Genomic DNA, 16883 nt, shown 5'->3' with positions numbered 1-16883 from the left:
AGTAAAACCTGATTCAACTGAGAATCATTTGAGAATTGTCTGAGAATTATCTGTCTCTGTGTGTAAATAATTATTGTGTAAAGCTGTCTCCCACCTGAGTCTGATTTGATTGGTCTGGTCTGATTGTGACTCTTTCCTGTTTGTACAGTGCCTAGCATGATGAAGCAAACATCACACATAGGCCAACTGATTTATCTACCGTTGTTTTGTTCACTCTTTTCTGTTGGTTTACCATTTTATTTTAACACTTTGATAGCATCTTATGTCCTTAGATTGAACATGATCATTTCATCTTAAACAAAACTTAATTTATAAAAATAAAAAAAACATCTTTAAGACATTTTATTAAATACATTTGCGTTTCTGAAAACAAAGACGAGAACATCTGAAGCTGTTGTCCTTAATGCTGTTTAAGCCATGCTGTAGAGCTCCATTACCCAGAATGCAACAGTTCTGTAAGGTGTGTGTGTGTGTGGGTCATGTATGTATATTTAGTGACTGCAAACACATTCATCCAAGAAACATTACATTCACCGAGACCCACTCCCTCAAATTACAAACAAGTGCAGGGGAAACACTTTTGTCCGGAAATTAAACTTCCAGACTGCTCCTTTAAGTTACTGTTATGGAGACAGGTTGCTTTTTAGAATGTTAGCAATAATGAGCTGTGCTGATTGAACGTGTGTGTGTGTGTGTGTGTGTGTGTGTGTGTGTGTGAGAGAGAGAGAGAGAGAGAGTGATACACCTCTATCTGGTGAACAGACTGCTGATCACTACTGTTGGACTCTGTCTTTAAAAGAAAAACTCTAGACCTCTTTGTTTCTGAACGACAAACTCATCACTAATGTTTTGGTTTCTATGTTTTGTAAAACAGAAAAATAAATGATACTAGAACATTATTCCTTTTTTTAACGTATTTTTGTGTGTGTGTTTGCGTCTTTGTGTTTGTGTGTGTGTGTGTGTGTGTGTGTGTGTGTGTGTGTGTGTGTGTGTGTGTGTGTGTGTGTGTGTGTGTGTGTGTGTGTGTGTGTGTGTAGGGGTTGCAGTGTAAGTTATCAGCTGAGGCCACCGACCCTCAGACTTTGTCCCTGTTGAAGGTATATCATTAACCCTACTTAATACTTTCCCTCCCTGTGTGTGTGTGTGTGTGTGTGTGTGTGTCAGTGTCAGCCAATGTGCTGAGCTCAGGATGACCTATGTGTGTGTGTGTGAACAGTGGACACCAGCCCAGACACTGTGTGTGTGTGTTCACTAATCACTACACGGAGTTTAACCACCATGAAAACAGGGTGACAAACACAGCCTAAGACAGTGTATTAGGCACCATGTGTGATGTAATGATGTTAATAACATGAATGATAAACGCCCAACAGTACAGATAGAGAGGTGCTGTGCTCAGGTGTGTCTTTCTATCTAGTGCTGTGTGTATGTCGAGATGAGTGCATGGACACAGCGTGATCCCAGCGATTGATGATTACCCTGGAAGTGTGTGTGTGATCAGTTGGTGTTGTTGGAGCTGGTGTCGAGACTCTGAACCCATCATGGAGTCGAGAAAGGTAAGATCGCCGTACACTTCTACACACTCTAGCTCTCACACACACACGCTCTTTTTGAGGTATCTAATCCATTTACTAAACAAATATTGAAAGCCAAGTTGTGGGTTTTATAATGTAGTAAAAGCTCCTACTGTTCAATCCTGACTGACACTCTGTAGCTACACACAAGGACAGGAGTGAGAGTTTGTTTATATTTTATTTAACTAGGCATTAAGAACACATTCTTATTTACAATGAAAGCCTGCCAGGGAAGGTGGGTTAACTGCCTTGTTCAGGGGTGGAACGACAGATTTTTACCTTGTCAGCTCGGGGATTTGATCCAGCCACCTTTCCGGTTACTGGCCCACCGCTCTAACCACTAGGCTCCCTGCTGCCCCTGAACGTGTGCATCGTGTGTCGTGATTAAACCGAGGGAGAGTACCATTGATTTGACAGTGCATTTGTTGATGGCATGAGAGAGCTGGTTATACAGTGAGGGATTTTGTACGTTTGCCCACTCACAAAGAAATGATCAGTCTATAATTTTAATGGTAGGTTTATTTGAACAGTGAGAGACAGAATAACAACAAAAAAATCCAGAAAAACGCATGTTATAAATTTAATTTCATTTTAATGAGGGAAATAAGTATTTGACCCCCTCTCAATCAGAAAGAATTCTGGCTCCCAGGTGTCTTTTATACAGGTAACGAGCTGAGATTAGGAGCACACTCTTAAAGGGAGTGCTCCTAATCTCAGTTTGTTACCTGTATAAAAGACACCTGTCCACAGAAGCAATCAATCAATCAGATTCCTAACTCTCCACCATGGCCAAGACCAAGACCAAAGAGCTCTCCAAGGATGTCAGGGACAAGATTGTAGACCTACAAAAGGCTGAAATGGGCTACAAGACCATCGCCAAGCAGCTTTGTGAGAAGGTGACAACAGTTGGTGCGATTATTTGCAAATGGAAGAAACACAAAAGAACTTTCAATATCCCTTGGCCTGGGGCTCCATGCAAGATCTCACCTCGCGGAGTTGCAATGATCATGAGAACGGTGAGGAATCAGCCCAAAACTACACGGGAGGATCTTGTCAATGATCTCAAGGCAGCTGGGACCATAGTCACCAAGAAAATAATTTGTAACACACTACGCCGTGAAGGACTGAAATCCTGCAGCGCCCGCAAGGTCCCCCTGCTCAAGAAAGCACATATGCATGCCCGTCGGAAGTTTGCCAATGATCATCTGAATGATTCAGAGGACAACTGGGTGAAAGTGTTGTGGTCAGATGAGACCAAAATGGAGCTCTTTGGCATCAACTCAACTCGCCGTGTTTGGAGGAGGAGGAATGTCGCCTATGACCCCAAGAACACCATCCCCACCATCAAACATGGAGGTGGAAACATTATGCTTTGGGGGTGTTTTTCTGCTAAGGGGACAGGACAACTTCACCGCATCAAAGGAACAATGGACGGGGCCATGAACCATCAAATCTTTGGTGAGAACCTCCTTCCCTCAGCCAGGTAATTGAAAATGGGTCGTGGATGGGTATTCCAGCATGACATTGACCCAAAACACACAGCCAAGGCAACAAAGGAGTGGCTGAAGAAGAAGCACATTAAGGTCCTGGAGTGGCCTAGCCAGTCTCCAGACCTTAATCCCATAGAAAATCTGTGGAGGGAGCTGAACATTCGAGTTGCCAAACGTCAGCCTCGAAACCTTAATGACTTGGAGAAGATCTGCAAAGAGGAGTGGGACAAAATCCCTCCTGAGATGTGTGCAAACCTGGTGGCCAACTACAAGAAACGTTTGAACTCTGTGATTGCCAACAAGGGTTTTGCCACCAAGTACTAAGTCATGTTTTGCAGAGAGGTCAAATACTTATTTCCCTCATTAAAATGCAATTCATTTAATAACATTTTTGACATGTGTTTTTCTGGATTTTTTTGTTGTTATTCTGTCTCTCATTGTTCAAATAAACCTACCATTAAAATTATAGACTGATCATTTCTTTGTCAGTGGGCAAACGTACAAAATCAGCAGGGGATCAAATACTTTTTTCCCCCACTGTATCAGTGATTCATCATATTAGACGTCTCTTTTTTAGTTCTGAGTGAAACACATCTGTAAACAGGAACAGCAGCAAGCAGTATGTGTTGTATTCCATCATTGACCCACCTTTATTACTTTGTTAGGGGCAGATCAGCTTTAATATTACAGACAGATTGTAGCTTCTATCATTGTAATTGTCTGCATCATCTCCAACCCCGCATATATCTTTTTTTAGTAAATATATATTATTGTAAATATATATTTTTTTTTATACATTTTCCTTCTTTATTATTTTCTCCTAACCCTACCCCTTAATTGGATTAAACTAATGGACAACGCTTAGGCTTCTACTTCCAGTTTATACATTCTACATACATTTCATGGACAGTATATTTTACATTAGTTATCTTTTGTTTGTTTTAGTCCCATCCTTCAGCTACCCTCAATCCATCCCATCTATCTCTGAAGACCAACCAGTTTTGATTTCTAGCTGCCGTAGATTTTCCACTGTGTGAGGTTTCACAAAAGTTCTGAACCTTTCTATTCTCGTAGTTTCTACAGATTGTAAATGAAAGACCAACACCTTTGCTAAGAGTATTATTATATTTTTGTATTTATTACAGGTTTTTTTTGTGCCAATTTTGGTTTTTAATGCAGGGCCAACAAACAAGTTCCCTACCTTCTCCCTACCTTTCCACTTGCCTCCTCCATTTTTGCGGTAATGCTGCAATCAGTCGGTTGTCATTTTGGGCAGAGCAGAAATGTCCATATATTTTTATTAACAGCATGTGTCACACACCTAATTAAACTAGTCAACTAAATATCAAGCCCTTGATTAGTTGAATCAGGAAACAGTAACACAGTAATGTGAAGATGTTTTGTTATAAACAGTATTTTACAGCAGGTGGGACTGCATGGTGCGTTGAACTGGTTCCCTGCCCACTAGGTCAGCGCATTACAGGCACCTTTTAATATCTGTGTGTCCTACAGCAGCTGACAGGCACTCTAGCCCTCGCAGTGTTTTCAGCAGTCTTGGGTTCTCTACAGTTCGGATACAGCTTGGGAGTCATCAATGCGCCACAGAAGGTACACACACACACTGTTTATTTTAGTAATGAGTAAACAGCAAGTACTATTATTAACCTTTACTTTGTTTCCTAGGTGATAGAGCAGCATTATGGGCGGTCCCTGGGGGTGCTCCCTGAGGAGCCTCTCCTCCTATCAGAGAACGGTACTGAGACAGAGAAGCGGGAAGTGCATCCCTCTGTGGTCATGTATTGGTCTCTGTCTGTGTCGATCTTCTCTATCGGGGGCGTGGTGTCATCCTTCCTGGTGGGCTTCATTGGAGACCTGAGAGGAAGGTGTGTGTGAGCATCCGAACCTCCCTCTTCCTCTATCTGTCTCAAGATGAAACTGAACGCGCTTGTGTGACTGACTGGGTTTGAACTCGGGTCGTCTGTATGCCACAAGACTGTGTTAGCCTACTGAGCTAATGCCTATGCTGTCTGTGCAGGGTGAAGGGCATGCTGATGGTGAATGTGTTAGCAGTAGTAGCAGGACTACTGATGGTGATGGCTAAGATGTGGAAACCTCACGTCATGGTCATCGCTGGACGATGTGTCATGGGATTCTACTGTGGTGAGTTATCAATACATTGAGTCACACACTACAGTACGTCAGGAAGGAAGTATTCGGCCAGGCTCTGTCCACTATGTACATCCTTATCACTACAAGTGTGAACAAGGCTGGTACTGACTCTCTCTTCACACCCCCTTATCCTCTGTCTCTCTCTTTCTCAATTCAATTTCAATTCAAGGGCTTTATTGGCATGGGAAACATACGATAACATTGCCAAAGCAAGTGAAGTGGATAATAAACAAAAGTGAAATAAACAATTAAAATGAACAGGCAACATTACACTCACAAAAGTTCCAAAATAATAAAGACATTTCAAAATGTCATATTATGTGTAAATAGTTCAAGTACAAAAAATAAAATAAATAAACATAAATATGGGTTGTTCTTCACTGGTTGCCCTTTTCTTGTGGCAACAGGTCACAAATGTTGCTGCTGTGATTGCACACATTTGGCAGGAGGTTAGGAAGTGCAGCTCAGCTTCCACCTCATTTTGTGGGCAGTGTGCACATAGCCTGTCTTCTCTTGAGAGCCAGGTCTGCCTACAGCGACCTTTCTCAATAGCAAGGCTATGTTCACTGAGTCTGTACTGTACATAGTCATGGCTTTCCTTACATTTGGGTCAGTCACAGTGGTCAGGTATTCTGTCACTGTGTACTCCCTGTTTAGGGCCAAATAGCATTCTAGTTTGCTCAGTTTTTTTGTTAATTCTTTCCAATGTGTCAAGTAATTATCTTTTTGTTTTCTCATGATTTGGTTGAGTCTAACTGTGTAGCTGTCCTGGGACTCGTTGGGGTCTGTTTGTGTTTGTGAACAGATCCCCAGGCCCAGCTTGCTTAGGGGACTCCAGGTTCATCTCTCTGTAGGTGATGGCTTTGTTTTGTAAGGTTTGGTAATCACTTCCTTTTAGTTGGTTGTAGAATTGAATGGCTCTTTCCTGGATTTTGATAATCAACTGGTATCGGCCTAATTCTGCACTGCATGCACTGCATTTTGGTATTTTACGTTTGTATCTCTCTCCCTATCTCCCCTCTTCTCTCTCCCCTTCTCTCTCTCAGGTCTGTCCTCAGGGTTAGTTCCTATGTATATAGGGGAGATAGCTCCCATGGCCTACAGAGGAGCTCTGGGAACCTTACATCAACTGGCTACTGTTACTGGTATACTACTGAGTCAGGTAAAACCACACACACACACACACACGCACGCACGCACGCACACACACACACACACACACACACGTGCCTGTCCTTTAACCTCTATCCCCCTGTCACTGTCTGTCCTCTAATCTCTATTCCCCTGTCTCTTTCTGTCCTCTAATCTCTATTCCCCTGTCTCTTTCTGTCCTCTAATCTCTATCCCCCTGTCACTGTCTGTCCTCTAATCTTTATTCCCCTGTCTCTTTCTGTCCTCTAATCTCTATTCCCCTGTCTCTTTCTGTCCTCTAATCTCTATCCCCCTGTCACTGTCTGTCCTCTAAACTCTATCCCCGCGTCACTGTCTGTCCTCTAATCTCTATTTCCCTGTCTCTTTCTGTCCTCTAATCTCTATCCCCCTGTCTCTTTCTGTCCTCTAATCTCTATTCCCCTGTCTCTTTCTGTCCTCTAATCTCTATTCCCCTGTCTCTTTCTGTCCTCTAATCTCTATTCCCCTGTCTCTTTCTGTCCTCTAATCTCTATTCCCCTGTCTCTTTCTGTCCTCTAATCTCTATCCCCCTGTCACTGTCTGTCCTCTAAACTCTATCCCCGCGTCACTGTCTGTCCTCTAATCTCTATTTCCCTGTCTCTTTCTGTCCTCTAATCTCTATCCCCCTGTCTCTTTCTGTCCTCTAATCTCTATTCCCCTGTCTCTTTCTGTCCTCTAATCTCTATCCCCCTGTCACTGTCTGTCCTCTAATCTCTATCCCCACGTCACTGTCTGTGTTCATCCCTAATCTCTGTCCCTCTGTCTCTCTCTGTGTTCGTCCCTAATTTCTGTCCCCCTGTCTCTGTGTTCGTTCCTAATCTCTGTCCCCGTCTCTCTGTGTCCGTCCCATAATCTCTGTCCCCCTGTCTCTCTGTGTCTGTCCCTAATCTCTGTCCCCCTGTCTCTCTGTGTCCGTCCCTAATCTCTGTCCCCCGTCTCTCTGTGTGTTCGTTCCTAATCTCTGTCCCCCTGTTTCTCTTTGTGTCCATCCCTAATCTCTTTCCCCCTGTCTCTCATCTCTGTCCCCCTGTCCCCCAGGTGCTAGGTCTAGAGTTCCTCCTGGGTAATGACTACTACTGGCCACTGCTGCTAGGTCTGTCTGGAGCTCCTGCTGTGTTACAGTCTCTACTGCTGCCACTGTGTCCTGAAAGTCCCAGATACCTCTACATCAAGAGAGACATGGTGGAGGAGGCCAAGAAGAGTATGTACTGTAGCAATCTCAGCTCTCTCTTAGAAAATACATGACCAGTCAAAAGTTTGGACACACATACTCATTCAAGGGTTTTTCTTTATTTGTTCTATTTTCTACATTGTAGAATAATAGTGAAGACATCAAAACTATGAAATAACACATATTGAATCATGTAGTAATCAAAAAAGGGTTAAACAAATCAAAATATATTTTATATTTGAGATACTTCAAAGTAGCCACCCTTTGCCTTCATGACAGCTTTCCACACTTGGCATTCTCTCAACCAGCTTCATGGGGTAGTTAATTGAAATGCATTCCAGGTGACAAGTGTGCCTTGTTAAAAGTTCATTTGTGGAATTTCTTTCCTTCTTAATGCGTTTGAGCCAATCAGTTGTGTTGTGACAAGGTAGGGGTGGTATACAGAAGATAGCCATATTTGGTAAAATAATAAGTCCATATTATGGCAAGAACAGCTCAAATAAGCAAAGAGAAACAACAGTCCATCATTACTTTAAGACATGGAGGTCAGTCAGTACGGAACATTTCTTCAAGTGCAGTCGCACATACCATCAAGTGCTATGATGAAACTGGCTCTTATGAGCACCACCACTGGAAAGGAAGACCCAGAGTTACCTCTGCTGCAGAGGATAAGTTCATTAGAGTTACCAGCCTCAGAAATTGCAGCCCAAATAAATGCCTTACGGAGTTCAGACACATCTCAACATCAACTGTTCAGAGGAGACTGTGTGAATCAGGCCTTCATGGTCTAATTGCTGCAAAGAAACTACTACTAAAGGACACCAATAAGAAGGAGAGACTTGCTTGGGCCAAGAAACACGAGCAATGGACATTAGACCGGTGGAAATCTGTCCTTTGGTCTGATGAGTCCAAATTTGCGATTTTAGTTTCCAACTGCCGTGTCTTTGTGAGACGCAGAGTAGATGAACGGAGGATCTCCGCATGTGTAGTTCCCACCGTGAAGCATGGAGGTGGGGGTGCTTTGCTGGTGACACTGTCTGTGATTTATTTAGAATTCATTCAAGGCACACTTAACCAGCATGGCTACCACATTATTCTGCAGTGATACGGCATCCCATCTGGTTTGTGCTTAGTGGGACTATCATTTGTTTTTCAACAGGACAATGACCCAACACACCTCTAGGCTGTGTAAGAGCTATTTGACCAAGAAGGAGAGTGATGGAGTGCTGCATCAGATGACCTGGCCTCCACAATCACCCGACCTCAACCCAATTGAGATGGTTTGGGATGACTTGGACCGCAGAGTGAAGAAAAAGCAGTGCTCAGCATATCTGGGAACTCCTGTTGGAAAAGACTGTTGGAAAAGCATTCCAGGTGAAGCTGGTTGAGAAAATGCCAAGAGTGTGCAAAGCTGTCATCAAGGCAAAAGGTGGCTACTTTGAAGAATCCAAAATATATTTAGATTTGTTTAAAACTTTTGTGGTTACTACATGTTATTTCATAGTTTTGATGTCTTCACTATTATTCTACAATGTAGAAAATAGTATCAATAAATAAAAAGCCTTGAATGAGTAGGTGTCCAAAACACTTGATGTGTGCGTACGTTTGTAGGTCTGCGTCGTCTGAAGGGAGAGTATGACCCATCAGCTGACCTGGAGGAGATGAGGAGGGAGAAGGAGGAGGTAGAGAAGGAGGCGCAAGTCTCTATCGCTGTACTGGTAAGTTCAATATCTAATCTACTGAACATCTGCTATATAGCTGTCTAATCCATGTCGGTCTGGTCCAGTATTAATAATGTGATTTATGTCTGTGGTCCTGTATTAATAATATGATATGTGTCTGCAGTCCTGTAGTCCTGTGTTAATAATATGATGTGTGTCTGTAGTCTGGTATTAATAATGTGATTTGTGTCTGTGGTCCTGTATTAATAATATGATATGTGTCTGCAGTCCTGTAGTCCTGTGTTAATAATATGATGTGTGTCTGTAGTCTGGTATTAATAATGTGATTTGTGTCTGTGGTCCTGTATTAATAATATGATATGCGTCTGTAGTCCTGTATTAATAATGTTATATGTGTCTGTAGTCCTGTATTAAACATGTAACATGTGTCTGTAGACCTGTATTAATAATGTGATATGTTTCTGTAGTCCTGTATTAATAATATGATATGTGTCTGTGGTCCTGTATTAACATGTGACATGTGTCTGTAGACCTGTATTAATAATGTGATATGTTTCTGTAGTCCTGTGTTCATAATGTGACATGTTTCTGTAGTCCTGTATTAATAATGTGATATGTTTCTGTAGTCTTGTATTAATAATGTGATTTGTTTCTGTAGTCCTGTATTAATAATGTGATCTGTTTCTGTAGTCCTGTATTAATAATTAGATATGTGTCTGTAGTCCTGTATTAATAATGTGATATGTTTCTGTAGTCCTGTATTAATAATGTGATATGTTTCTGTAGTTCTGTATTAATAATATGATATGTGTCTGTAGTCCTGTATTAATAATATGATATCTTTCTGTAGTCCTGTATTAATAATTAGATATGTGTCTGTAGTCCTGTATTAATAATGTGATATGTGTCTGTAGTCCTGTATTAATAATATCATATGTGTCTGTAGTCCTGTGTTCATAATGTGATATGTTTCTGTAGTCCTGTATGAATAATGTGATATGTGTCTGTAGTCCTGTATTAACATGTGATATGTGTCTGTAGTCCTGTATTAACATGTGATATGTGTCTGTAGTCCTGTATTAACATGTGATATGTGTCTGTAGACCTGTATTAATAATGTGATATGTTTCTGTAGTCCTGTATTAATAATGTGATATGTTTCTGTCGTCCTGTGTTCATAATGTGATCTGTTTCTGTAGTCCTGTGTTCATAATGTGATATGTTTCTGTAGTCCTGTGTTCATAATGTGATCTGTTTCTGTAGTTCTGTATTAATAATGTGATATGTTTCTGTAGTCCTGTGTTCATAATGTGATATGTTTCTGTAGTCCTGTGTTCATAATGTGATCTGTTTCTGTAGTCCTGTATTAATAATGTGATATGTTTCTGTAGTCCTGTATTAATAATGTGATATGTTTCTGTAGTCCTGTAGTAAAAATGTGATATGTGTCTGTAGTCCTGTGTTCATAATGTGATATGTGTCTGTAGTCCTGTGTTCATAATGTGATATGTTTCTGTAGTCCTGTGTTCATAATGTGATATGTTTCTGTAGTCCTGTGTTCATAATGTGATATGTTTCTGTAGTCCTGTATTAATAATGCGATATGTTTCTGTAGTCCTGTATGAATAATGTGATATGTGTCTGTAGTCCTGTATTAACATGTGATATGTATCTGTAGTCCTGTATTAACATGTGATATGTGTCTGTAGACCTGTATTAATAATGTGATATGTTTCTGTAGTCCTGTATTAATAATGTGATTTGTTTCTGTAGTCCTGTAGTAAAAAAGTGATATTCGTCTGTAGTCCTGTATTAATGCTATAATATATCTGTGGTCTTTTAGGTGCGGTCATCTCTCTACAGGCAGCAGCTGTTTGTAGCCTTGATGATGCATCTCTCACAACAACTGTCTGGAATTAACGCTGTGAGTTACTGAGAGAGAGGGAACAACTGTCTGGAATTGACGCTGTGAGTTACTGAGAGAGAGGGAACAACTGTCTGGAATCAATGCTGTGAGTTACTGAGAGAGAGGGAACAACTGTCTGGAATTGACGCTGTGAGTTACTGAGAAAGAGGAAAAAACTGACTGGAATCAACACTGTGAGTTACTAAGGGAGAGAGAACAACTGTCTGGAATCAACACTGAGTTACTGAGAGAGAGAGAACAACTGTCTGGAATCAACGCTGTGAGTTACTGAGAAAGAGGGAACAGCTGTCTGGAATCAACGCTGTGAGTTACTAAGGGAGAGGGAACAACTGTCTGGAATCAACGCTGTGAGTTACTGAGAAAGAGGGAACAACTGTCTGGAATCAACGCTGTGAGTTTATGAGAGAGAGGGAACAACTGTCTGGAATCAACACTGAGTTACTGAGAAAGAGGGAACAGCTGTCTGGAATCAACGCTGTGAGTTACTGAGAGAGAGGGAACAACTGTCTGGAATCAACACTGAGTTACTGAGAGAGAGGGAACAACTGTCTGGATCCAACGCTGTGAGTTACTGAGAGAGAGGGAACAACTGTCTGGATCCAACGCTGTGAGTTACTGAGAGAGAGGGAACAACTGTCTGGAACCAACGCTGTGAGTTACTGAGAGAGAGGGGGAGAGAGGGAACAACTGTCTGGATCCAACGCTGTGAGTCACTGAGAGAGAGGGGGAGAGAGGGAACAACTGTCTGGAATCAATGCTGTGAGTCACTGAGAGAGAGGGAACAACTGTCTGGAATAAACGCTGTGAGTTACTGAGAGAGAGAGGGAACAACTGTCTGGAACCAACGCTGTGAGTTACTGAGAAAGAGGGAACAACTGTCTGGATCCAACGCTGTGAGTTACTGAGAGAGAGGGAACAACTGTCTGGAACCATCACTGTGAGTTACTGAGAGAGAGAGGGAACAACTGTCTGGAATCAATGCTGTGAGTTACTGAGAGAGAGAGGGAACAACTGTCTGGATCCAACGCTGTGAGTTACTGAGAGAGAGGGAACACCTGTCTGGAACCAACGCTGTGAGTTACTGAGAGAGAGGGAACAGCTGTCTGGAATCAACGCTGTGAGTTACTGAGAGAGAGGGAACAACTGTCTGGATCCAACGCTGTGAGTTACTGAGAGAGAGGGAACAACTGTCTGGATCCAACGCTGTGAGTTACTGAGAGAGAGGGAACAACTGTCTGGATCCAACGCTGTGAGTTACTGAGAGAGAGGGAACAACTGTCTGGAACCAACGCTGTGAGTTACTGAGACAGAGGGGGAGAGAGGGAACAACTGTCTGGATCCAACGCTGTGAGTCACTGAGAGAGAGGGGGAGAGAGGGAACAACTGTCTGGAATCAATGCTGTGAGTCACTGAGAGAGAGGGAACAACTGTCTGGAATAAACGCTGTGAGCTAATGAGAGAGGGAACAACTTTCTGGAGTCACCGTTGTGAGTAACTGAGAGAGAGGGAACAACTGTCTGGAATCAATGCTGTGATTAATTGAGAGAGAGAGGGAACAACTGTCTGGAATCACCGCTGTGAGTTACTGAGAAAGAGGGAACAACTGTCTGGAATCAACGCTGTGAGTTACTAAGGGAGAGGGAACAACTGTCTGGAATTAACGCTGTGAGTTACTGAGAGAGAGGGAACAACTGTCTGGATCCAACGCTGTGAGTTACTGAGAGAGAGGGAACAACTGTCTGGAACCAACGCTGTGAGTTACTGAGAGAGAGGGGGAGAGAGGGAACAACTGTCTGGATCCAACGCTGTGAGTCACTGAGAGAGAGGGGGTGAGAGGGAACAACTGTCTGGAATCAATGCTGTGAGTCACTGAGAGAGAGGGAACAACTGTCTGGAATAAACGCTGTGAGCTAATGAGAGAGCGAACAACTTTCTGGAGTCACCGTTGTGAGTAACTGAGAGAGAGGGAACAACTGTCTGGAATCAACGCTGTGAGTTACTGAGAGAGAGAGGGAACAACTGTCTGGAACCAACGCTGTAAGTTACTGAGAGAGAGAGGGAACAACTGTGTGGAATCAACGCTGTGAGTTACTGAGAGAGAGAGGGAACAACTGTCTGGAATCAACGCTGTAAGTTACTGAGAGAGAGAGGGAACAACTGTCTGGAACCAATGCTGTGAGTCACTGAGAGAGAGGGAACAACTGTCTGGAATAAACGCTGTGAGCTAATGAGAGAGGGAACAACTTTCTGGAATCAACGCTGTGAGTTACTGAGAGAGAGAGGGAACAACTGTCTGGAATCAACGCTGTGAGTTACTGAGAGAGAGGGGGAACAACTGTCTGGAATCAACGCTGTGAGTTACTGAGAGAGAGGGGGAACAACTGTCTGGAATCAACACTGTGAGTTACTGAGAGAGAGGGAACAACTGTCTGGAATCAACACTGAGAGTTACTGAGAGAGAGGGAACAACTGTCTGGAATCAACGCTGTGAGTTACTGAGAAAGAGGGAACAACTGTCTGGAATCAACGCTGTGAGTTACTAAGGGAGAGGGAACAACTGTCTGGAATCAACGCTGTGAGTTACTGAGAAAGAGGGAACAACTGTCTGGAACCAACACTGTGAGTTACTGAGAAAGAGGGAACAACTGTCTGGAATCAACGCTGTGAGTTGCGGAGAGAGAGAGGGAACAGCTGTCTGGAATCAATGCTGTGAGTTACTGAGAAAGAGGGAACAACTGTCTGGAATCAACGCTGTGAGTTGCGGAGAGAGAGAGGGAACAGCTGTCTGGAATCAATGCTGTGAGTTACTGAGAAAGAGAGAGAGAGAGAGGAGAGAAGTAACAACTGTCTTGGAGAGGGAATACAGGAAGAAATGAGAGGGAGTGTTAATGAGTGAGAGAGAATTGTGAGTGTGTGTGTGTTTGTGTGTGTGTTGAGTCACCAGTGAGTTTATTGTATATTTTTTATATTGTTTTATATTGTTGTATATTGTTTTACATTGTTTTAACAGCCTGGATGTGCCAGATTGCGGTTTTTATGACTCTGCTTTACTGAATGGAAACATAATGTTTGTTTTATTCTCTTCAGATCTTTTATTACTCAACAGCCATCTTTGAGAGAGCAGGAGTCACTCAGCCTGTCTATGCAACCATTGGAGTAGGAGTTATCAATACCGTCTTTACGATGGTGTCGGTACGGAAAGACACACACACACACACACACTGACAAACTAACACGTGCACACGTAGACTAACCATTTGTAGGTCAGTGATGCAAACAGTAACACTGAAATGTGTGTGTATTGCAGGTGGCTCTAGTGGACAGGGCCGGCAGACGAACGTTGACTCTGATTGGTTTAGGTGGGATGTGTATCTGTGCTGTCGCCATGACAGTCGGCCTTGTGTACCTGGTATGACCAATCAAAAATCATTGTCTCTATCTCTCTACCAATAGGGTTTCCTGTCTGTATATGACTGTTTCCTGTGTTTTTTAACTATCTCTTGTCCCTACAGAGTAAAACAATGAGGTTCTCCTCTCCTCTCTTCTCCTCTTCTCTTCTCCTCTTCTCTTCTCTTCTCTCCTCTCTTCTCCTTCCCAGAGTGTCTACTCCTGGATGTCCTATGTCAGCATGTCGGCCATCTTCCTGTTTGTGTGTTTCTTTGAGATCGGCCCTGGTCCCATCCCCTGGTTCATCGTGGCTGAGTTATTCAGTCAGGGCCCCAGGCCTGCTGCTATAGCTCTGGCTGGCTGCACCAACTGGACCAGCAACTTCATCATAGGCATGACCTTCCCTTACATAGAGGTAAGATACATGGACAGACGGACAGACAGATCGACAGACCCATTAACTCTCTATTTCTCTCTTTCTCTCTCCCTCCACCCCTCCCTCCAGGCTCTGTGTGGTAGCTATGTGTTCATCCTGTTTGCGGTGCTGTTGTTTGGCTTCACTGTGTTCACTTACCTGCGTGTGCCGGAGACCAAAGGGAAGACATTTGAGGAGATAGCAGCTGTGTTTAAAAAGGGAAGAAACCAGACACCAGGAACCAGAAAGACTGGATTTGGAACTGGTACTGGTACTGGTACTGGTACCTCCACCGAGCTGGAGCAGCTCAAATCAGACTCCCACGCCTGACCTGCTCACTAGTCCAGGGGGATCCAACCCTGGAGAGTTACAGGGTGTGCAAGCTTTAGTTCCAGCCCTGCACTAACATATCTGATTAGCTTAATCTGATGTGTTACTGCAGGGCTGGGATAATTAGCATTGTGACAGAATGTAAGTGATGATAGTCCTAAATCCTGATTGCCATCTAGATATTCGTTTACTTCCAGGAACAACTCCTGACATGACTAACTTTACATAACTCATACACAGGGCCCAGACTGTTTCCTGCTCAGGATAAAACAGCCTGAAAAACTCCTGACATGACTAACTTTACATAACTCATACACAGGGCCCAGACTGTTTCCTGCTCAGGATAAAACATCCAGAAAAACTCCTGACATGACTAACTTTACATAACTCATACACAGGGCCCAGACTGTTTCCTGCTCAGTATAAAACAGCCAGAAAAACTCCTGACATGACTAACTTTACATAACTCATACACAGGGCCCAGACTGTTTCCTGCTCAGTATAAAACAGCCTGAAAAACTCCTGACATGACTAACTTTACATAACTCATACACAGGGCCCAGACTGTTTCCTGCTCAGTATAAAACAGCCAGAAAAACTCCTGACATGACTAACTTTACATAACTCATACACAGGGCCCAGACTGTTTCCTGCTCAGGATAAAACAGCCTGAAAAACTCCTGACATGACTAACTTTACATAACTCATACACAGGGCCCAGACTGTTTCCTGCTCAGTATAAAACAGCCAGAAAAACTCCTGACATGACTAACTTTACATAACTCATACACAGGGCCCAGACTGTTTCCTGCTCAGGATAAAACAGCCTGAAAAACTCCTGACATGACTAACTTTACATAACTCATACACAGGGCCCAGACTGTTTCCTGCTCAGGATAAAACAGCCAGAAAAACTCCTGACATGACTAACTTTACATAACTCATACACAGGGCCCAGACTGTTTCCTGCTCAGGATAAAACAGCCTGAAAAACTCCTGACATGACTAACTTTACATAACTCATACACAGGGCCCAGACGGTTTCCTGCTCAGGATAAAACAGCCAGAAAAACTCCTGTCTCTACTGTTTCATTCATGGTCAGTACAATAACGAGAAAGACAGCACGTGGTTTGGTTTCTAGAGGTTACATTATCCTGTTCTACCATGTTCAATGTGTAACTGACAATGTATTCACACAAACTGAATGTCAACAAATGGGACTTTAGGATTACTATTAATAAATTACTACAAAGACAACGCATTTGAAATGACAGCTGAAATGACACACACACACACACACACACACTAGCACGCACACACATGTTTACATGATCTCTCTCTCAATCTATTTCTCTCTGTCTCTGTCTTTCTCTCTCTCTCGCTCCTGACAGATGGCTGTTAGTGTTAAACCCAGAGGAAATTAAATGCAAGCACTTTTATCAACAGACTCAGACAAATACACACACACACACACACACACACACACACACACACACACACACACACACACACACACACACACACACACACACACACAGCAAACCCCACTAGAGCAGAATTAACTCTC

General features: G+C 42.9%; 1 protein-coding gene across 2 annotated transcripts; it reads left to right on the top strand.

Moving 5' to 3' along the window:
* Nucleotides 1-1400: 1400 nt before the first annotated feature.
* On the top strand, nt 1401-16577 carry LOC115179805 (solute carrier family 2, facilitated glucose transporter member 2-like). 2 transcript variants are annotated; one of them, XM_029741598.1, is made up of 12 exons: nt 1401-1556; nt 4580-4672; nt 4748-4947; nt 5100-5224; nt 6280-6395; nt 7442-7604; nt 9186-9292; nt 11100-11180; nt 14271-14375; nt 14491-14592; nt 14782-14985; nt 15076-16577. In XM_029741598.1, the coding sequence occupies exons 1-12, from the start codon at nt 1542-1544 to the stop codon at nt 15313-15315; spliced, it is 1551 nt and encodes a 516-aa protein (XP_029597458.1). In that variant the 5' UTR covers nt 1401-1541; the 3' UTR covers nt 15316-16577. The 2 variants fall into 2 exon arrangements, with proteins under 2 accessions (XP_029597458.1, XP_029597457.1); XM_029741597.1 differs by having other exon boundaries at nt 4577-4672.
* The last annotated feature ends 306 nt before the right edge of the window (nt 16578-16883 follow it).

This window comes from Salmo trutta, chromosome 39 (assembly GCF_901001165.1).
Source record: "Salmo trutta chromosome 39, fSalTru1.1, whole genome shotgun sequence".
In the NCBI taxonomy this organism is placed as follows: Eukaryota; Metazoa; Chordata; class Actinopteri; order Salmoniformes; family Salmonidae; genus Salmo; species Salmo trutta.
Note: the sequence above shows the minus strand (reverse complement) of the source record. Positions and strands in the feature narration are given on the sequence as shown.

Excerpts from the sequence above, each read along its gene's own strand:
- LOC115179805 (XM_029741597.1), top strand. Across the intron at positions 7,605-9,185 it reads GGTGGAGGAGGCCAAGAAGA|GTCTGCGTCGTCTGAAGGGA; the intron begins GTATGTACTGTA and ends GTACGTTTGTAG. Across the intron at positions 14,593-14,781 it reads CAGTCGGCCTTGTGTACCTG|AGTGTCTACTCCTGGATGTC; the intron begins GTATGACCAATC and ends TCTCCTTCCCAG.